The sequence below is a fragment of the Microcaecilia unicolor genome, chromosome 3 (assembly GCF_901765095.1).
Source record: "Microcaecilia unicolor chromosome 3, aMicUni1.1, whole genome shotgun sequence".
In the NCBI taxonomy this organism is placed as follows: domain Eukaryota; kingdom Metazoa; phylum Chordata; class Amphibia; order Gymnophiona; family Siphonopidae; genus Microcaecilia; species Microcaecilia unicolor.
Window position 1 is genome coordinate 188,862,031 of NC_044033.1, and position 22,753 is coordinate 188,884,783.

Genomic DNA, 22,753 nt, shown 5'->3' on the forward strand with positions numbered 1-22,753 from the left:
CAACTAGCACAGATCACCATGGCAGTAAGTGCCGCACTCAACCCAAGATTTGATCTACTAGAACGCCAAATGAGCAGCCTAGAAGCTACTATGGCAGACACAGTGAAGTGACTAGGAGAGGCGGAAAGCAGAATCTCAGTTTTGGAAGATACCAAGGCGCAGAATGTACAAGATGTCACCCGGATGATGGAACAACTCAAGGCGCAGCAACACAAGATCGAAGACATGGAGAATAGAGCACGGAGATGCAACCTGCGGATTGTTGGCCTGCCAGAAGCAATCCCCGAGAAATCACTGGGGCACCTGCTGGAACAATGGCTTAAAAAAGAGCTGGCCCTGTCAGACAGCTATGGAGAACTGTGCATAGAATGGGCCCATAGGCTGGGCCGTTGGCAACAAGGGCAACAAAGGCCCAGACTGGTGATAATCAAAGTGCACAACTACCTGCATAAAGAAGAAAGTATGAGGGGCTTTCGACTGAAAAGGGACACTTTGAGATATGACGGGGCCCAGATAAAAATCTTTCAAGATTACTCGGCAGGAGTACAAGAGCAAAGACGCCGGTTTCATCCGCTTTGTACAACACTGGTAAACAGAAAAGCAAGATTTATGCTGCTTTATCCGGCTGTTTTGAAGATCCAACATGAAAATAGATGGCACTTTTTCCACTCGGTCCCGGAGGCCCAACAGTTTATAGATGCTGAACTGCAGGCGCCAGATGCTGCACCGCCCTGATTACATGTCCTGAAGACTCTTGCTAGAGCAAAGGTTTTCGCACCATCTTCAACCTCACGAGAAAGTGACGATGGTGTGAACTATTAAGGTTATATAATTCTTGTTTATGCAAATGTTGATAAAGGGTTACCAGGTTCTATGTTCCAGCAGTATTAGCGGTTGTTGAGGGAGTTCTTATACCAAAGTACCATACTAGATCTGACTTGATCGCCCGGGGGGGGGGGGGGGGGGGGGGGGACTACCGTTAAGGTAGGGGGGGTTGAAGGGATGGGGGGGAAGAGGACCCTCGTAGCGGTGCAATGTCATCTGGAAGGAGAGAAGATATGGATAGGGCGAAGAGGGAGGGGGTTTCAAGCAACGGGATGGGTAATGGGAGGGGAAGACGGAGATCGGAAGAGAATCAATGTCCGGCGGGGAGGGCTCCAGATATACATGGGATGGGTCTCCTAAACAGGTCATGCAAAAGAAGGAAACATGTCGGTACTGTATGCTTCTGATTGAGGGAGTGAGGAGGAAGGGGGCAATATGTACAGCTGCTGGGGAAGGGCTGGGACCCAGGGGCTGAGTCTTCCGAGATTACTCTCATGGAGCTAGTATGCCCACGCAATAGCACACTGTAAATTAGTCACTTGGAATGTGGGAGGCATTACGTCTCCCATTAAATGGAAAACGATCCTGGCACATTTAAAACACCTCAATGCGGATATAGCATGTCTGCAGGAAACAAAATTGACAGCTGCAGAGCATGAAAAGCTCAAACAGGGCTGGGTAGGCCAGGTGATCTACGCATCCCCAGATGGGCGGAGAGGGGGATTAGCAGTCTGCATTCACCGGCGACTGGCCTGCACGGTAGAAACAGTCCTCCAGGATCCTAAGGGGCGATTCCTTCTGGTTAAATTGTGGTTACAGGGGAGGGAACTATATCTGCTAAATGTCTACGCTCCCACCCCTCCTGACAACTCCTCCTTCCCTGGATTATTACGGCGACTGCTCCCTTATGAAGGCAAACACTTGATCATAACAGGGGATATGAATGTACTGATAGACCCCAAAATTGATTATTCAGGGGAGGGAGGCAGAGGGATGGAGGGTCGAAGGGGGTCACAGATGTTAAAAGAATTTACCAATTCCCTCTCTGTGGTAGATGCATGGCGGAATCTGCACCCTGACTTAAGAGATTACACGCATTGGTCCAGGGCGCACGGGACATGGGGACAAATAGACTATATTTTTATTTCAACAGCCTTGTTCCATTGTGTTCGAGACACCAAAATCGAAGAAATTCTGATATCCGACCATAGTCCTGTCTGGTTGGAGTTGGAGGCCCCAGGTAGCTTCCAGCCGGCCAGACGGTGGAGGTTCCCTTACTACTTAGTAAAAGATAAATCCTTTCAAAAATTCTTGGTGAAAAAGTGGGAAGAATATGAATTGTTTAACAGAGAACATAAATCGAACCCCCATTTGTTCTGGTGCACTGGTAAAGCGGTACTCCGAGGGGACCTGATAGCGTATGTAGCAAATAAACGGAAAAAGAATGCAGCTAGCCTTTTGCATCTGAATAGGCAGTTACAGAAGGCTAGACGCCGTTACACGGAGCGGCAAACCGCAGCTAACAGGGAAGCCTTCTTGTCTGTGCAGGCTGCTGTCAACTCCCTGTTGCATGAAAGAAAGTTAAAGAATAGGATCTTTCAAAAATATAGGTTCCATAGATTTGGAAACAGAGCAGGGGGCATGCTGGCTCGGATAGTCCGGAAACGGGGAGGGGGCAGAGCTATATCGGCTCTGAAAGAAAAGACGGGAGGCCTTACCAATGACCCAGGTAGGATCCTTCAAATACTGCAGGACCATTTTGCTCAGCTATACAGTGCCGACCGGCCTGTCAGGGAGGCACATATGAGTGACTTCCTCAACAGGGCACAAATGCCAAAGCTAGGAGAGTTAGAGATAGCACGCCTAGAGGCCCCTATCCAGCTTAAGGCACTATCAGAGGCAATAAAAGGGTTAAAATCTTTCTCGGCACCAGGGGTGGATGGGTATCTGGGAGAATTTTATAAATTGTTAGAACCCCAATTGCTATGCCCGCTATTTGAATATCACCAGGCAGTAATACAGGAAGGGAAATTTCCATTGTATGAAAATACTGCCTGCAGATCACTACTTCTGAAGCCGGGGAAAAGCGTAGAGGAGCCAGAATCCTATAGGCCTATCTCGCTAATTAATGTTGACATCAAACTCTTAGCAAAGATTTTGGCCACACAGCTCAACACTTGTCTCCCCAGTGTGATTGAGCCCGCACAAGTGGGATTCATCCCCAGGAGGCACTCTGTATTGCATATTCGGAGAGTCTTACTGGCAATGGCGCAGTGCCGGCATGAGGAGAACCCTGGGATTTTGGTGAGCCTCGATGCCACCAAGGCTTTTGACAGGGTCGGGTGGAATTTCTTGTTTTATATGCTGGATTGGATAGGAATCCCTACCGGAGTGAGGCAAGCAATTGAGGCTCTATATACTGGTATGGAAGCATATGTAACAGCAAATGGGGGGCTCTCAACGAGGTTTCAGATAGGCAGGGGAACGCGTCAGGGCTGCCCCTTATCCCCACTCCTGTTCGATTTAACACTGGAACCACTATTACGTCTTCTAAATTCCGACCCAAGAATTAAGGGAGTACGGTTGGGAGAGCGGGAGGTCCGAGCTCTGGCCTATGCCGACGACGTCCTCCTGGTTCTGACCAACCTGCAGGAGTCCTTTGAGGCTGCCCTGACATTGATCAAGGAGTACAGGCGGCTGTCCGAGTTTGGCCTTAACCTTTCCAAATCTTGTGCGATGCCCATGGATACTGATACCAAATTATGCTGGCAAGGGGAGGCTCCACTTAGATGGGAGACAACAAAAATGAAATACTTCCATATCATCATGCTGATCAATCCATAGACTAGTGGGTTGTGTCCATCTACCAGCAGGTGGAGATAGAGAGCAATCCTTTTGCCTCCCTATATGTGGTCATGTGCTGCCGGAAACTCCTCAGTATGTTCTCTATCTCAGCAGGTGGTGGTCACACACAGCAGCAGCTCTGGCTAGGTCTCCAAGCCTAATTCTTAGGTTTTGTTGAGTACCTGGGGTTGAGGGCTCTTCTTGAGCAATTGCAAACCTGGTGGTCCCAGGTCCCTCCTTTTCTCCCCCCTCCCGCTGGCTCCGTTAAAAAAAAAAAAAAAATTTTGGACGTCCTTTAAGGGCGTTTATTTCAACGTTTATATCAGCGTTTATTGCAGCTGCTCACTGGGACACCGGTTCGTTGGAGCGAGGAGCAGGTAATTTTTACCTTTTGTAGCAGGCAGGGGATTCCCCGTTCGGTCTCCACGTGGCTTATGGCGTCGGAGGGCGAGGGCGCGAAGAATCGCTCCCCGGACCGGGTGTGCGCGTCTAGCAGGGATGCGGGGGTTTCAAAGCCTGAATCGCCTTTTGTGGGCGTCAGTTTAGAGCCCAGTAAGTGTCCTGGGTCTTCCTCCGGTGTGGCGGTTTTTCCCACCTTAAGCGCCCATCCCCCGCTGCTCGCCCCCCCCCCCCCCCCATTTTGGCCGGCCACTGTGCTCGGACGGCTTCTTCTTGGACCGCCCTCGAGGTGGGAGACGTTAATGCTATGGTCGCCCTTGATTCGGGCGACGGCAAGAGAGCTGCAAAAGTTAAGCGCCGTTCTTCCCGCGTGGCTCCTCCTTGGAGTTTCGCGCCGCACGCCATTTTGGATGCGCAGCATGTTTCTCCCCTGATCTTGCGAGCGCCGGTTGAGGGTGCGTCTAGGGCCGTGGCCCAGGCTGCAGAAGTGCACAGTCTGGGGGGTTTCTCCCCTGAGTTCATTTTGCTGCTGCATCAGGCTTTTCTTATGCTAAACGCTGCCCCTGCTCCCCTGTCTGATAAAGGGGTTGAGGCCTCCGTAAGCAAACGCCCTCGGATGGATTTCCAGGCCCTAGAGGACTCTGTCTCCTCTGATGTAGATGAGGGCAGCATATCTGAGTTCTCCCAACTGTCCTTTGGGGATTCCTTGCAGGAGATGGATTCCCGCTCGGATGGAGCGGATGACCCCTCTGCAGCGCGGATCTTTCGCTCAGAGGATTTGCCCAACCTGTTAGTGCAGGCCATGAGCATTTTGAAGATTTCCTCTCCGGAGGACATCTCTCGCTCTGCCATTATGCTGGGGATGAAGCGCCCACCTAGAACCTTCCACATGCATGAAGCCATGCACACCTTGATTTCGGCTCAATGGGATTTCCCAGAAGCGAGCCTTAAAGTGGCTAGGGCTATGTCCCGCCTCTATCCTCTACCTGAAGGCGAACGGGAGGCCTTTCTTTGGCCTACCGTGGACTCCTTAATCACTGCGTTGACTAAGAAAACGGCGTTGCCGGTGGAAGGTGGCACGGCCCTAAAGGACGCCCAAGACAGAAGATTGGAGGCGGCTTTAAAGTCGTCCTTCGAGGCGGCTGCTTTAAGTTTGCAGGCCTCAGTTTGCGGCTCCTATGTGGCCGGGGCGTGCCTGACGATTGTGCAGCGGGCTTCCCCCTCGGATTCTTCCTTGAGGGCTAATTGGCCGGCCCTGGAATCGGGCTTGGCCTACTTGGCAGACTTGCTGTATGATGTCTTGAGAGCCTCGGCTAAAGGTATGGCTCAGACAGTCTCTGCTTGGCGCTGGCTTTGGCTGAAGCATTGGTCTGCTGACCACGCCTCTAAGTCTCGCCTGGCTAAGTTGCCTTTTAAAGGCAAGCTGCTCTTTGGGGTCGAGCTGGACAAGTTTGTGACCGATCTCGGCACGTCCAAGGGCAAGAGGTTACCGGAGGTCAGGGCTCGGGCCAGTGGTGCCCGCCCCGGTTTCTCCAAAGGACGGTTTCAGGAAGCCCGTCGGTATCGCCCGGGCAAGTCGGGATCATCTGTCCCCTCTTCCTTCAAGAGGAACTTCTCCCCCAAGCAGCATTCCTTTCGCAGAGACCGCCGTCCCGGAGGTGCGTCCTCCGGTCCTCCCCCAGGGTCTCGAACCCAATGACGGGGCCCTGGTCCATGGCCCAGAGCAGATTGGAGGACGCCTATCCTCATTTCTGGGCGAGTGGACCAGGGTAACTTCAGACGCTTGGGTGCTGGAAGTCATCAGAGACAGCTACAAGCTAGAGTTCTGCCGACCCTTAAGAGACGGGTTTGTGCACTCTCCCTGCAAGTCTCTGGTCAAAGCTGTGGCAGTGCAGCAGACTTTGGACAATCTGATATGCCTGGGTGCAGTCGTTCCGGTGCCAGAAAATCAGCTTGGCAAGGGACGTTACTCCATTTACTTTGTGGTACCAAAGAAAGGAGGTTCTGTGCGGCCTATCCTCGATCTCAAAGGGGTCAATCAGGCCTTGAAAGTTCGGCACTTCCGAATGGAGACTCTCCGCTCTGTTATAGTGGCAGTGAAGGCAGGGGAGTTCCTGGCATCCTTGGACATCAAGGAAGCTTACTTGCATATTCCCATCTGGCCTCCTCATCAACACTTTCTGCGTTTTGCAGTCCTGGGCCGACACTTCCAGTTCAGAGCCCTCCCATTCGGGTTGGCTACGGCTCCGTGGACCTTCTCCAAAGTAATGGTGGTCATCGCGGCCATCCTACGAAAGGAAGGAGTACAAGTCCATTCTTATCTGGACGACTGGTTGATCCGAGCCTCCTCTTATGCAGAGTGCGGCAGAGCTTTAGACCGGGTGATTGCTCTTTTGAGCTCCATGGGGTGGATCATCAACTGGGAGAAAAGCCAGCTGCGCCCGACTCAGTCCCTGGAGTATCTGGGAGTTCGTTTCGACACCCAAGTGAGCAGAGTGTTCTGCCGGACAATCGAATTGTCAAGCTTCAGGCTCAGGTGGACCAGTTCCTAGTAGCCTCTCCTCTTCGGGCTTGGGACTATGTGCAGCTGTTGGGCTCTATGATGGCCACAATGGAAGTAGTGCCCTGGGCCAGGGCCCATATGAGACCTCTACAGCACACTCTGCTGCAGCGATGGACCAGTGTCGGAGGATTACACTGTGCGCCTTCCCTTGCATCCAGCGGTGCGCAAGGCGCTGAGCTGGTGGCTGAGGCCAGACAATCTGTCCGCAGGAATGCCTCTTTTGACCCCGGAGTGGGTTGTCGTCATGACGGACGCCTCATTGACGGGCTGGGGAGCCCACTGCTTGGGAAGGACAGCGCTGTGCCTCTGGTCTCCTGCAGAGGCAAAGTGGTCAATCAACCTCCTGGAACTCAGAGCCATTCGGTTTGCGCTTTTGGAGTTCCTCCCGGTATTGGCGTTGAAGCCAGTACGGGTCCTGTCGGACAATGCCACGGCCGTGGCCTATGTTAATCGCCAGGGAGGTACCAAGAGCACCCCTCTAGCCAAGGAGGCCATGAATCTATGCCAGTGGGCGGAAGCAAACCTGGAACAGCTGTCGGCGGCCCACATTGCGGGAGTCATGAATGTCAAGGCAGACTTTCTCAGTCGCCATACCTTGGATCCCGGAGAGTGGCAGCTATTGGCTCAGGTGTTCTTGGACATCACGAAGCGCCGGGGCCAGCCGAGCATAGATCTGATGGCATCATCGGCCAATTGCAAAGTGCCACGCTTTTTCAGCAGAGGACGGGACCCTCAATCTCTGGGAGTAGATGCTCTTCTTCAACGGTGGCCAACACGGGAGCTTCTCTATGTGTTCCCGCCCTGGCCCATGTTGGGCAGGGTGCTAGACCGGGTGGCAAAGCATCTGGGTCGGATAATCCTGGTGGGTCCGGAGTGGCCCAGATGTCCCTGGTATGCGGACTTGATTAGGCTCTCGGTGGACGGCCCTCTGCGGCTGCCAGCGGTGCGGGGCCTGTTGCATCAGGCTCCTGTGGTGATGGAGGATCCCTTCCCCTTTGGTCTTACGGCCTGGCTGTTGAGCGGCAGCATCTGAGGAAGAAGGGCTTCTCAGACAAGGTCATCGCCACTATGCTGAGAGCGAGGAAGCGCTCTACTTCTACTGCTTACTCCAGGGTTTGGCGTAGCTTTGCATCGTGGTGTGAGGCAGGCTCTCTTTCTCCCTTCACTGCTCCAATTTCGTCAGTGTTGGCGTTCCTGCAAGAAGGTCTGGAGAAAGGCTTGTCACTCAGTTCCCTTAAAGTCCAGGTAGCGGCTCTTGCTTGCTTCAGGGGTCGCCTGAAGAATGCTTCCCTGGCCTCGCAGCCAGATGTGGTGCGCTTTCTCAAGGGAGTTAATCACCTACGCCCTCCTCTGCGCTCGGTGGTGCCTGCGTGGAATCTCAATCTAGTGCTAAGAGCCTTGCAGAAGTCACCTTTTGAACCCTTGTCGAGGGCATCTCTGAAAGACCTGACGTTGAAAGCAGTCGTTTTGGTGGCGCTCACTTCAGCCAGACGAGTTTCCGAGCTCCAGGCGCTATCATGTCGGGAACCCTTCCTGCAGTTCACTGAGGCAGGAGTGTCTTCGCACGGTGCCTTCCTTCCTGCCCAAGATTGTTTCTCATTTCCATGTGAATCAGCAGCTCTGCCTACCCTCCTTTCGCAGGGAGGACTACCCAGAGGAGTATTCTGCTCTCAAGTATCTAGATGTGAGACGAGTCATCATCAGATACTTGGAAGTGACCAATGATTTCCGAAAGTTGGATCATCTGTTTGTGCTGTTCGCAGGTCCTCGTAAGGGTCTGCAGGCATCCAAGCCTACAGTGGCACGATGGGTCAAGGAAACCATGGCAGCGGCTTATGTGGCCGTGGGGAAGATGCCGCCTATCCAGCTGAAGGCTCACTCCACTAGAGCACAGGCGGCCTCGATGGCAGAGGCCGGGTCCGTCTCCTTGGAAGAAATTTGTAAGGCGGCAACTTGGGCATCAGCTCATACCTTCTCCCGTCATTACCGCTTGACTGTGGCTGCTCGGGCGGAGGCCCGGTTTGGAGCTTCAGTGTTGCGGTCAGGGATTTCTATGTCCCGCCCTGGGTGAGAACTGCTTCGGTACATCCCACTAGTCTATGGATTGATCAGCATGATGATATGGAAGGTAAAATTATGTATCATACCTGATAATTTTCTTTCCATTAATCATAGCTGATCAATCCATAGCCCCTCCCAGATATCTGTACTGTTTATATTCTGGTTGCATTTTAGGTTCAAGTTTAGTCTTCAGTTCCTGTTCAGGAGGATCTTCGTGTTCAAGTTTATTTTGATGGAATTCTTCTGGAGTTGAGACGATTTTGTGTTACAGTGAGCTGCTGCATTCCTCTCCCCTCCGTTTTACGGGGCTGGATTGAGACCTAAATTCTGCCGGCGCTCCCTCCCGCTTCGTGCGGCAGTAGGGTAGCATCATATCCCTCCCGCTTCGGCGGTGTTAGGGTCAGCCAGCTCCTCCCGCGGTTGCGGTCGCAGGATAAGCCAGATCCCCCCCGCATCGGCGGGTGTGGTGTCTCTCCCCCGCTCCGCGGGGATGAGCTGGACGGATTCCCCTCCCCCACTTGTGTGGGGATGAGCTGGGTTGATTCCCCTCCCCCGTTTCGGCGGTGGTGAGCTGGGCAGAGTGTCGCTTTGTGGGTGTAATTCTCTAGGTGCTGAGTCCTGCGGATGGAGCTTTGATATCGACATACTGAGGAGTTTCCGGCAGCACATGACCACATATAGGGAGGCAAAAGGATTGCTCTCTATCTCCACCTGCTGGTAGATGGACACAACCCACCAGTCTATGGATTGATCAGCTATGATTAATGGAAAGAAAATTATCAGGTATGATACATAATTTTACCTTAGGGGTGTACTTTTCTAGTGACGGGTCCTCCATGTACAGAGATAACATAGGCCCATTGATAGAGATGACTAGAAACAAATTGTCCATGTGGAAGGAATTGCCACTTACAATTTGGGGTAGAATAGCATTATTCAATATGGTGGTTGCTCCTAGGTATGTCTTTCAACAACTACCACTGTTCTTGAAACGCAAAGAGGAAAAGCTGTTGCAGCGCCTGATACAAACGTATCTATGGCAGGGGAAGAAACCCAGAATAACTTACCATCAGATGATAGCCCCAAGGGAGGGGGGTGGTATGGGGCTCTTAAATATCAAATTTCTGGCAATTGCAAGTTCCATGAGACATATAAATGACTGGTATCGGGGGACATCTGATTTCTCTATTACACCGGTGGAGACCTCGGTGTTCCCAGATATACATTTCAACCATTTGCTCCACTCCGGGACTCCCCTGCCTACTGCAGCATTTCAGAGACACCCTCTTTTGAAATCTCTCAGGGAAACTTGGAGGTGGGTGTGCAGACGTTATCACTTCTCCTCCCGTACATCCCCTTGACTATCAATATGCGACAATCCAGCATTTCCACCAGGCCAAGGGGTTAGCATATTTAGCAGATAGGCACAAAAAAGGGATTGTATACCTGGCACATATAGTCACAGAACAGGAACAAATTCTCCCATACCTAGAACTTCAGTCCCGGTATGGGATTCCCCCGACATACCAATTTGCGTATCACCAGCTGAGCCATTATGTTGCTTCCCTAGAGTGGACAGACCTTACAGAGGATGTGGTGGAGGTTCTCTCAGAAGAGTTTACTCTGGGAGCACAGCTTCTAATACCACTGAGATTCCACCACCAACAACCTAAGGATACGACAGCAGAATTAGATTTCCGGCAGCTCGTGCGGGAGTGGTCAAGGGATTTGGGCTGTACATTTACAGAAGAAGAGTGTAGATCATATTTGAAATCTATCTACAAGCAGCGACTTTCCATACCACAGAGAGAGAGGCTATATCGATGGCTGCTGAGAACACACATATCTCCTCACAGAGCACAAAGGGCGAGGTTTGCTGCCGAAGGAACCTGCCCAAAATGCAATCAAGGTGCGGCCACTCTGGGGCATATGTTCTGGAGTTGTCCCTTTGTGGAGTGGTTCTGGAGGCAGGTTGTGAGGGGGGTAGACCAATTATGGAATTGTACCCTTGTTTGTGAACCTCTAATTTTATTTAATAATTTTAAGTACACTGCAGAACCCCCAGAGGGCTTTAGGGCATTTGCAAAGATGGCTATGTATTTTGGAATAACTACAATTTTGCAGTTTTGGAGGGCAAAGGAAATACCCCCCCCCCCCCCCCCCTTACAGACATGGCGCGCACAGTTAGTGAAACAAATGAGAATAGACCGGTGTGGAGTGACTGATTTGGAAAGCCCCGCGGGCCTTAGGTTTAGGGCACAATGGGAGGTGCTTTGGGTCACTCTTCCGTCCAGGGCACGAAGTCTATTGCTGAATTTTTGATTCTTCCCTGGTGCCCCGTGGGTCCGGTCACTAAGCAGAGAGCCTGTTGATAGCGGTGCAGGTTGTATAATACCTACTGTTAAGAGGGGCCTCTGGTCCAGACCGTATCACTCTGACAGTATAAAAACCCTTTTTAGGCATGCAGTATGCAGTGAGAGACACCATCACATTTGACATTGACCACTGAGAGACCAGAACAATATATATAGTTGAACTCACAATGGAGCATGGGGGGGGGGGGAAGGGTAGAGGGAGGGTAGGGTAGGTCGGTAGGGGGGGGGGGGATACACCTTAAGGTTAATATAGTTTAGGTTACTCACACACGTTGCAGTGAAATAAAAGAGTTTATTCTAGAGTAATCTAGCCAGATGATTGTTAGCTGTTGCTCTCATTTTACTTGTAATATTGGAGTGTGACAATGTACAAGGAGTATCAGTGGGTACCAAGAGGGTGGGAGGGGGAGAAAAAACAAATGCCACACTGTAACTTGATATGTTGATTGAACTTGTTGGATGACAATTTTTGTATGTATCTTCTTCGACAAGGAACTGTCTAATTGTCAGTTACAATCAATAAAAATGATTTAAACATAAAATTAATAGCAATCGGAGTATGGGTAATTCGACAAGAACTCATTTTGAAACTCTGCCATATACAAATTTACAAAGAAGGGGCATGGTACAACTCATTGCTGTTACTATGATTTCTTTATTTTAAAAATACCTTATCAAAGCAGAAGTAATTCTCTCTAAATGCAATTTCAGCCAAAATCATAAGGAATTCAGTAGGTAGGCTTTCTAGAGTGTTTTCTTAACAAGGTCTATTTTCAGACATCTAGGGCTTATGTCTGAGCAAAGCAAAAATAATGTTCCCCTCCCCCTTATTTCTATAGAGGTATATTATGTTTAACTTACCTGAGGCCTTTTACTTACCAGAGGCTTTGATCACCCAGCCCTTATCAATTCTAGTTTAGAGCCCTCTTCAATAGGGTTGCCAGTATGTTTCTGAAGACACCACTTCCCTTATTTGATAAATGGACACCATCTTTGTTCAGCAGCTCTTGAAAAGTCATCTCATGACAGAGAGGATTGACGAGAACACCACCTGTGCACCTATCTGCTTCACTTTCTCTCCCATAACCATGAAGTCACTTTTGATATGTTTGGAATGGTACCCAGCAATATCATGTGTGCCAAAATGGATGAGCAGCATTGGATAATAGAAGGTTTGAGTTGTGGCAAACTCTCCATAACATCCCAAACCTCAGCATCTAGCAGACAGCACACTTCCCAGGACATCGTCTAGTAAGCAGATGCCTCTGTACCCCTCAGAAGGGGATTGCCAGCCACCACTACTTTTTGCTTCCTAGTCGTCACTGGTTCCTGCTGTTCTATTATCCTCTCCACGTCCCGGGCTACATACTAGTTCTTCACTTCAAGGGCAGGTAGAGTTATGATATTGATCCTGCAGGGTCTTGTGATCCTGTGTCAAGTTTTCTTCTTTCTGCACAACTTCTTCCCCTGTCCTGGAGTTCTTTGAAGCCTCATGAAGCATTTCATTGATATATTTCTCATTGTCATGGATTCTTATCAAACTTGCCACCTCCTCTCTGTTCTTTCACTTCTTTCATGAGGGATTCAAGCTGCAGATATCTTACACATAGAACAATTCTTCCTCACTTTGTATCATTCTTTCCTTCTTGACAGAGACAGAAGCTGTAAGTGGTGTCCCAATGTTTCTAGCTATATTTCAGTTGCAGAAGTTTTTCACCTGTTGACAGAAAAGAAACTAAAAAGCCCTATCAAAGCCCCTACCTTTTCCTCAGCTGTTTTGTAAGCCAAAGAAAGCAGCTGCCCTCCTTTTATATGAGCTTAAGTCCCTGTTCTGATTTCTTGTGTGTAGTTCTACTTGCTTCCTCACCTGTGGGCATATATATTGATTATCTTACCCATTCAAACCTCAGAAATGTATTTTATGTACCTGATGTGTGAAATCTAGTCGGTTCCTTATATAGGTTAACCTTAGATGTTTATTGGGCTTATTTACTTTCTTGAATTCCCTTTCAGCCAATAGCAAGTACTTCTATCTAATTCAATTGAGATAATTGAGTTAGCAAGATTTGAAAGATGGGGTGGTGGATGTTGGGGAAGGAACTAACACCTCAGAAGTGCTAGGACTTCAAGGAGTTTAGTTAGATTACCTCTTCTTTGAAATGGAGGTAAAAAAGAAATCGCTAGAGCAAGCAAGCTTCTTAAACTAAGCTCTTTCTACTAAAGCTAGAAAATATAACGTCAACAGCTAATCTAGTAATATAGAATTACAATTTAACCCCCCTCTTTAAAAAAATAAAATAAATCAGAGCACTTGATGCAAAAAAGCCAAAAGAAATTGCCTCAGTTTGCAGTGTTCTCCTCTCAGGAGAACATGTTCTCAACATTGAGTCTCATGCTTGCAGAGCGTGGATGTTGAGGGGCTCGAATAGGCTTTCCTAAACATAGCTGACAGTGTTTTTCAGGTCTTGTTGGCTTCCAGAAGGTTGTATAATTTTATGGTTAATGAACTTTATTAATCAGTCAACAACATAGAAAAATATAACATTAAACAGCTAAACATCTAAATGCCCATTTTCAAATAAAGCCCTTATTTCCTGTGTCCATGGACAAAAAAACAAAACAAACAGCGTTCTGGCCCTTGCATAGAACCTAACATAGGGGTCCTTTTACAAAGACGTGCCACAAAATGGCCTTTGGTAGTATGGGTGTGTGTATTGGATGCGCGCTGGACCATTTCTCCACCGTGTCTGGAAAAAGGGGGATATTTTTTGGGGCCGTGAAATGGACGTGCATCAAAATTAAAACCAGTGGACATCTGTTTATGGTCTGAACCTTTAATGCCACCCATTAACTTAGCGGTAAGGGCACACCCGTTACCTACTTGGTAACAGTCCAGAGTGCACCAACTGCTGATTACCGCCAGGAACGCCCCTGCGGTAGAAAATAGAAGATGATTTTGTACCGTGGGTTTTTGACACGTGGCAAACTTGGAATTACTGTAAGGCGCATGCGCTAGCCGAGTGATGATGCCAATTTGATGTGTGTTGCACGCTCGTAGGCCCTTATGTGCCTTTGTAAAAGGGCCCCATAGTTAAGTATTTAATATCCTACTTCGGGCTTTCTATAGTTTTAAATGCATGAGGTTTGGTGTGTGGTGCGACAGAAAGTCCCTAGATCCTTTTTCCTGTCACACAGAAAAGCTGCTTAACTACATTCTTATATCTGTTGAGTCAGATCCCAAGGCAAACTCTATTAGGTACACATTAGTATAATTGGTGCTTGTCACCATTATGTAAAAAGTAAACCCATGTTCTTAACAGCCTTTAGTGGTCCAGTTTTTGCAGGGCTTGCTTGAATTGAAGCCTACCATTAGGCCACCCACAGTCTTGAAGAACCTCCACGTTCTATTAACTCAGCTTATAAAAGCTCCTTTTGAGATGCTTAAAAAACCTCCCATCTGAAATATCCTTAATGGAAAGTTTTGTTTTTGGTGGTGCAGGATGTGAGTTCCAAGCCTTAGTAAGTGATCCACCTTGTACTAAATTGTTTGAGTGGTTCTACACACCCATTGAAAGTTCCTTCCTAAGATAGTGTCATCGTCCCATCTTAAGCAGTCTACAAAGGTGAAAGTGCATGGCACGCTTCCAATTGCAAGAGAGCCTTCGCCTTCTGTCTGGAGCAGACTAAAGCCGATTAGAAATTCCACCCAAGTATTTGTATCTTTGAACTCTTAACAGGATGGGGGGCTGCCATTTGCAAACTTACACTTTCCAATTGGCTAGCAGATTGAATTTCCTTTATTTATGTCCAGGCAGGCCTATCCCTAGAGGATCATGTCATAGCTTATAATGTCAGAGCTATGGCAGTGTCTGTAGCCCACGTGATGTGCCTCCATAGAAGAGAATGTTTGAGCTGCAACATGGACATCTGTCCACATATTCACCTCACACTATTGACTAGAATGAGACTTACACATCAGTAGATTTGGCCAGATAGTTCTCCAGAATTTATTGGGCATTAGATTTCCAACTCCATTCCCTCTAGGTCCATCTCTTTCATTCCAAGCTGCCTTGAAAAAAATAAAAATGGGTAAGACATAATGGCTTGGTGTCTGCCTGTTGCAATACCGCAAGTTAAGTTATGTTCCTTTTTTTTTTTTTTTCCCTGTGAAAGGCAGCCTATAGCTAGAGAGTCCTGTATTGTAAGATTATAATATCCTGCTTTTTCTTGGAGAAAACAAATGACTTACCTGTAGCAGGTGTTCTTCAAGAACAGCAGAAAGCAAATTCTCACATACCCACCCACCTCCACAATGACTTTTTTTCTTCTTAAGTAATGAACTGGCTTGGTTCCAAGCAACAGTGGCAGGTGAGAGATGGGCATGCATGGAAGGTTGAACCAAATCCGAAGCTCTGGGTATCAGTTTTGGAGAAAAGTTCCTGTGCTCTGTCAGATGATGTCACCCATATTGTGAGGATTTGTATCCATGTTTTCCTTAGAAAACATCTGCTGTAGGTAAGTAACTTTGTTTAGTTACCTGGTTAGCGTAGGACAGCCACCTTGGTGTCCTGAGTTAACCAGGTAGTCATCTGGGGTAATGCTGCTGATTGTCAGCAAGTCCAGGATAACTTCAGACTCCACCCCCAGACTACCCCAGCACTAACCAGAGAGCACTGTGGTGGTCAGAGCAGATACTCAGTGACACACACTGGTTAAGTGTCATTGCATATCTGTTCCTGGCCTGGTCAGATTGATTTAACCACACAGGAACCTCTCCTGCCCTGTTAAACCACACTGGATACCGCCCCCTAAGTGCTTATTTTGTAGCTAATTAGGGGTTATTTAAGGGTACACAAATCAATGTTTATCTGTGTTTTCACTCCACAGACAGTATCGCAGGACGACATCTCTGGTAAAATCAAATATTTATTAGGACTTATTTGCTGCCTGTTTGAAGGAATTCACTTAATTCACTCAGTGCAGTATGTATGCTTATGTCACCTAAGCAGTGTTAGTGTAGGATGACATAAATTGAGTGGAGGACTCAAGATAAGCCAGGGAGAGCTGAAAGTAGTAATGGAAATTATGTTTTTATGATGCTGATCTGATAAACACCTATTTATTTATTTATTTATTTATTTATTTATTTGCATTGAGTGTATTTGTCAGTTAAAACCTAAAATCAGAAGCCCAAGCTAAGATCCAAGACTTGTTGCATTTTGTGTAAATCTCTTGTGCACTCTTTTAGTGTAGGTGATACTTGTCATCTGTTTCTCAGGTGCGTGTGCTGCATGCAATGTGGCACAGTCTCCCCGGGCTTTCATGCTGAGTGGCAGAATAATTATACACATTGTGCCCCTTGTGCCAGCCTGGTCACATGCCCCATCTGCCGAGAGAAATATGTGGAAGATGACCTTCTCATTCAGTGTCGGCATTGTGAACGGTGAGCCTGAAGCCTTAATGACAGTCTTTGCAGAAACAGCAATCCAGTTGGAAGGCATGGGCAGTGTCATGGCCTGAGGAAGCGAGGACAGTGCTGCCTTAGGGATAAGGAACAGGCCTGGACAGTGCACATGATTTTATATGCTCGTAACAAAGGTTTCTGTCTTGGTTGTAGGTGGCTCCATGCGGTTTGTGAGAATCTGTTTACTGAAGAGCAGGTAGAACAGGCAGCAGATGAGGGCTTTGACTGCACCTCTTGTCAGCCTTATATCATCAAACCAGTTGGTATGTACAGTTGATCTGGAGGGGGTGGCAAGTGTGTCTGTTATGATTCTTCTTTTCAGGGAACATATCCATCTAGAATTATTCTCACCCTGAATATTTATATGTTGACTTTCTGATCTTTACAGTTCCTGCTGTCCTACCTGAAATAATTCCAGTGAAAATAAAGGAGCCAGGTAGGCTTCTGCCTTTGAGCAGGTTTCAGCTACTTACATGCCCAACACTGAGAGGTGTGTGATTTTTATCCTTGGATAGATAGAACACAAAGGCTTATGAGTTCATGCTGACCATTTTGTTTGTATGTTAATGTCTATTTCCCTTCCCAGCAAGACCTAGTTATTGTGTGGAAAAGGAGTTCTAAGCCATGTCCAGTTTTCAGGTTATCAATGATGAAATTGTGAGATAGCTTTGTATGCAGATTACTCATGCATATTCTTTGTGTGGTTATCTCGAGAACCAGAATGGTTGGTGTCATGTTGCTGGGATGTGAACTATTAGAATAAATATAAGCCATTAAAGGGACATCAGACTTTCTACTTTTAAGGTTGAATACTGATTTGAGTGATTGTGAGGAGCACAGATTGGTTAAAGTTGTCACTGTTTAAATAGGAATGCATATATCTAGAATGTTGCACTTTCTGAGTGCTTGCTTTTGTATTTTTTTGTCCCCACACCCCTTCATTCTTTTGGGCTTGCAATTCAGTTGAAGCTAGGCCTGGGATCTAGCACCATGAGTTTTTATTTACAATTGCCTGGGGAGTTTTCCCCCCTATTTTATATTCCGTGCTGTCTTATTGTAGGCAGAACACTTCATCGACTTGGCTTTGGGGGCCATGCACCAGTAATCTTGGATCCTAAATACAGCCATTAGTTGTCATTGCATGTATGCCTGGAATTGTGCCCATAATCTTCTGCATTTCAATACACAGCACTGCCAATGAGCCACTGGGTCAGCCACCACTGCTGTATTTTTATTTTTATGGCACTTGAGGATCTTAAGTGACAGGGCCTCTGCAGTGTTCTGTTGATGTACCATATGCTCTGCTACACTGCCTACTATTGATTGATTTTTTTTCTCCCTTTTCCCATAGAACCCCAGTATTACTGCTTTGAAAATGTGTGGCTGACAGAAGCAGGTATGTCAGTACTGCGCGGTCTCTCCATGTCACCTCTTCACAAGAAGCGCCAGCGGCGCTCTAGACTCTCTACCACAGGGGAGCTGGGAATGGAGGCTATGGACCCCACTGGACAGGAGGAGAGAAAGGAAGGAGAGCTGGAAGGAGAAGAACCTAAGCCAGAAGGTACAGAACATAGATAGCTCTTTGCCCGCCTGCCTGGCTTGAATCACAGATATATGAGCCTTGCCTTTGCATTTATGCATGCTTGCTTATGTATGACTTGTCTATGTGCATCATTTTCCTTTCCTTTCAGTACCTGTTGGTGTTGAACCAATGGATTGCGAAATAAAAATGGAAACTCCAGGGAGTCCAGAGCGAGAAGCTGGCGTTGACGTGGAGCCTGGCAAAGGGCTTGATGAGCTGGAAGATGGAAAAAAAAGGAAAAGAAAACCTTATCGACCTGGTGAGGAGTCCTTTTGGCTGTTATAAAATTTGGGGTGAACATCTGGCAGTGGATACTGTAACTTAGTTTTAATCCTGCATGCAATGATTAATTGATGACCTAAACACCCTCCCTACACCTGAACAAAAGCTGTTGTTCAATGGGGTTAATCAAAGATATCTGATGCCCTTGCAAACCTTCAACCATATGCCCCCTACCCCTCCCTCAGATCACCAACATCTCCTGTTCCATTCTCTAATTCCCCCTGCCATCCAGATTTCTAGCCTCTTTCCTTACTCTCTACTCCCCCTGCTACATCCCTCCAGTGGCCAGCATCTCATATCCTCTTCCCTACCCTTTTCTGGGCTGTAGCCAGCACCTTTCTACCTCCTCCCAGTTGGGCCCATTTAAATGAGACTGGGCGCTGCATGGGCCTGCTCAAGCACTGCCATGTCCCACCACCCTCAGTTAGGAAGTCTGTCTTGAGGGAACGGGGATGCAGAAGTTCTTGATTGTAGGCCTGTACTTTCAGGGCCCACACAGCACTCAGTATATAAGCTCTGGACTGGCCTGGCCTGGGAAGAGGTGAGAAGTGGCAGCAGCAAGCCAGCCAAGGGGAAGGCTGCACTGCTGCCATAGGCAGATGCTTAGTGGCAGGGTCAGCCGTGCTTTCGAGAAAGTCATTTAGAGAACTGAGGTGTTTCACGTTGCATTGGGTGAGAGTGGAGAGAAAGGAAATCTCTGAAGTTACATAGAGTAAAAGTGGAGGTGTAGTCAGAGTCCCTGTGTGTCAGTACTCCCATGTGAGAATTCAGACAATCCTCAACATGGGTGAACTTCTCCAGGAAGTCACAACATGAGTAACCATAATTTTTACTTATTATACAATTTTTTCCCAAAAGCGGCTCCTCATGCTATGCCTATTCTGAAGTCTGTAGCCACCTGCCCAGGCCTACACTTGATAACGATTTCCGTCCACAATCCAATCACACTGTTTTAAGTTAGATCAAACATTTGGTCACATACTTGTATCAGAGGCCACAATGTTTCTTTGAATAACCAGCACAAGTCCTGTCACTGATGGAAAAGCCACAATGCATATGGCAGCTCCGAGTGAACAGTCAGTGTTGCTCACTTGTGACATCTGCCAGGCAAGTTCTTGGCAAGTGGTCATTGCTGCTCATGTGAGGAAGATTGGTGTGAGTCCCCTGGTGGAATTCCAGGAGGCAGTGGGTTGACTGGCTAGGTGGTATGTAATGTGATGTGGAGCGGGTGCTTGGAGGGAGCAGAGCTATGAGATGGGGACAGCCCAGGCACAGCAAAATGACTTGCTACCCCAATTTTACCTGGCACCTTGTACCCCCCCCCCCCCCAAGGTCAGGTATCTTTCCCTCTCCCTCTCCCCCTCCCCTCTCCTCCCTTCTCCCCTCCCCCCTCCTCCCTTTGACATAGCCTGGGACCTCCTCTCTATTCCTTTCCTCTTTCTCCTTCTCTTCCCCCCTCCAACCTTTGGTACATTGCTTGCAGTGTTAGTCATTCAGGCAGGCCACTGCTGACTGGCTCCAGAGGGGTTCTCTATGCTGCATCCCGCCTACTCTGATGCAACTTCCTGTTCCTCAGCAACCCTCTGGACCGGTCAAGACGGTTGGGTTATGCATGCCTACCAGCAGAGGGAGACTGAGAACACTTAACTTTAAACCCAGTATAAATAACCTGTGCATAACCCCAACCAGCCAGAATTTTCTCAGTCTCAGCAGAGGGTAGATGTGCAGCCTGACCGGTCTGGTAGGCCCTTGTGGATTCTTAGTGTCCTCAATTTTCGGTGTGGCAAGGTCGCCCTGTACTGGGATCTCTAGGTGCTTCTGGGATCTGGGTCCGGTGGAGCCCCTGTTTCCCCTTGGGGTGCTACACCCGGGTGGCTGGGTCCCTACCCCTCTGGTGCTCGTCCTTGAGTGGACAGCATTTGTTCCTCGGCTGCCGGGTTTGGACGGGAGCCTTGAGTGCCAGGTCAGTTTGACAGCAACAGGGTTCAAGTAAAGCAAAAAAAGAAAAAGCTCCGGTTTCTTTGCCGGCGTCTTTTTCTTACAGCTGTTTGGGAGAGCACAGGTTTTGCTTTGGTCTGAAGAGCAGTTTGGTTGGCTTGGGCGCAGGATCGGGGATTCCCTCCCTTTTGTCGGTGGTTATGTCTAAGCTGTTCCTTTGCCGATCCTGTGCGTGCTGCAGTATTGAAGCACCAGGCAGTCAGTGCTACTATTGTGGAGAGCCGAAATCTCCTTTGCTGCCACCTCCGGAGTTGACCGCGGAACCTCCCACGGTGAGCCCGAATGTAGGCGAAATGGAGCCACAGGCGGGTTCCTTGGTAGAATCTCTGCCCTGTTGGATTCTTCCCGCATTGCTGAGCCGTTCCAGCACATTCAGGGCGGTAGCTTTGTGGGAACGTCTTTCAGTGCTGATAGCTCAGGGGGGATGGGGTTCCCTCCTGAGTTTTGTCTGGTCCCTGTATCAAGCTTGGAGGTCAGGTTCGACCTGGGCTAGCCCGGTCAGTGGAGGGGCAGGCCCGGTGGTCGCTAAGCGGCCTCGGGTGGATTGGTCTGAGGATCTTGAGGTGCTTTCTCTTCCATGTTCTGAGTAATTCAGTGATCTTGGAGAGGAAGATCCTCCAGAAGGGTCCCAGGAGCAGAAGGGTTCTTTGCCAGGGGAGGACCCTTCTGTAGTCCGCATTTTTCACAGGGACGAACTTTTGGAATTAATTGAATAGGTGTCCTCCACTGTGGACACCCCCTGTGGGGAGGTTACACAGGTTGACATTCTGGTTAAAGGGATTAGGCATCCCTCGCGGTCGTTTCCTGTGTATAAAGATCTCAGCGACATGGTGTTGCAGGAGTGGTCCTTCCCAGGTGCCCCTTGTAAGGTGTCTAGGGCTATGGCTAGACTTTATCCCTTTCCTCAGGAAGATCGGGATTCCCTAAAGCCCCCCCCCCCCCCCCCCCCCCCCCCCCCCCCACTGTGGATGCGGTGGTTACAGCAGTGACTAAGGCTACAGCCATTCCTGTGGATGGGGGTGCAGCATTACATGATTCCCAGGATGGGAAGCTTGAGACTTTTCTTAAACGCAGTTTTGATCTGTTGGCTCTTGCTTTACAAGTGTCGGTGTGTGGGGACTTGGTAACGTGATGCTAAGAAAAGCACAATGGACCTAACCAACTACTGCCCAGTAACATCTATTCCACTTACAACTAAACTCATGGAAGGCATAGTGACGAAACAACTCACTGAATACCTAAATAAACATTCAATTTTGCACGACTCTCAATCAGGATTTCGGTCAAATCACAGCACCGAAACTGTTCTAGTGTCCGCAATGAACTCATTTAAACAAACAATTGCAACTGGCAACAACATACTACTCCTACAATTCGACATGTCCCGTGCCTTTGACATGGTTAATCTTTAAATACTATTAATATACTAGAACACTTCGGAATAGGAGGCACAGTTCTCAAATGGTTCAAACCATTCCTGACCACAAGATCATACCAAGTAACGAACGCGGATAGATCACCCCCATGGACACCTGAATGTGGAGTTCCCCAAGGATCCCCCCCTCTCGCCAACCTTATTCAACCTGATGATGATACCTTTGGCCAAACTGCTTGCCAATCAAGACCTCAACCCCTACATATATGCAGATGACGTCACAATCGACATCCCGTTCAAACATGATCTAAATGAAATCACCAACGAGATCAACCAAAGCCTCCAAATAATGCACGCCTGGGCAGATGCATTCCAACTAAAACTTAATGCAGAAAAAACACAATGTCTTGTACTTACCTCACAACATAACACAAAACACTTCTCTACCATAACCACACCATACTGTTCTCTCCCTATCTCAAAAAACTTGAAAATTCTTGGAGTCACGATTGATCGAAACCTCACTCTCGATGATCACGTGAAAAACATGATGAAAAAGATGTTCCATATCATCAAGCTGATCAATCCATAGACTGGTGGGTTGTGTCCATCTACCAGCAGGTGGAGATAGAGAGCAAACTTTTGCCTCCCTATATGTGGTCATGTGCTGCCGGAAACTCCCCAGTATGTTCTCTATCTCAGCAGGTGGTGGTCACACACAGCAGCAGCTCTGGCTAGGCCTCCAAGCCTAATCCTTAGGTTTTGTTGAGGCCTGGGGTTGAGGGCTCTTTTGAGCAAGTGCAAACCTGGTGGTGCCAGGTCCCTCCTTTTCTCCCCCCTCCCGCTGGCTCCGTTTAAAAAAAAAAAAAAAAAAAATTTTAAACGTCTTTAAAGGCGTTTAATTCGACGTTTCTTTAAACGTTCATTGCAGCTACTCACTGGGACACCAGTTCGTTACAGCTCGGAGCGGCAAGCAGGTAATTTT

General features: G+C 48.3%; 1 protein-coding gene across 1 annotated transcript in view; it reads left to right on the top strand.

Annotated features, from left to right (window-relative positions):
• KMT2D (lysine methyltransferase 2D) overlaps nucleotides 1-22,753 on the top strand; it is a 591,638-nt gene that overhangs the window by 251,153 nt on the left and 317,732 nt on the right. Inside the window, exons 17-21 of the mRNA XM_030196818.1 lie at nucleotides 16,346-16,510; nucleotides 16,685-16,794; nucleotides 16,920-16,967; nucleotides 17,883-18,092; nucleotides 18,223-18,372. Coding sequence (XP_030052678.1) covers nucleotides 16,346-16,510; nucleotides 16,685-16,794; nucleotides 16,920-16,967; nucleotides 17,883-18,092; nucleotides 18,223-18,372 — 683 coding nt within the window. The remainder of the gene's footprint in view (nucleotides 1-16,345; nucleotides 16,511-16,684; nucleotides 16,795-16,919; nucleotides 16,968-17,882; nucleotides 18,093-18,222; nucleotides 18,373-22,753) is intronic.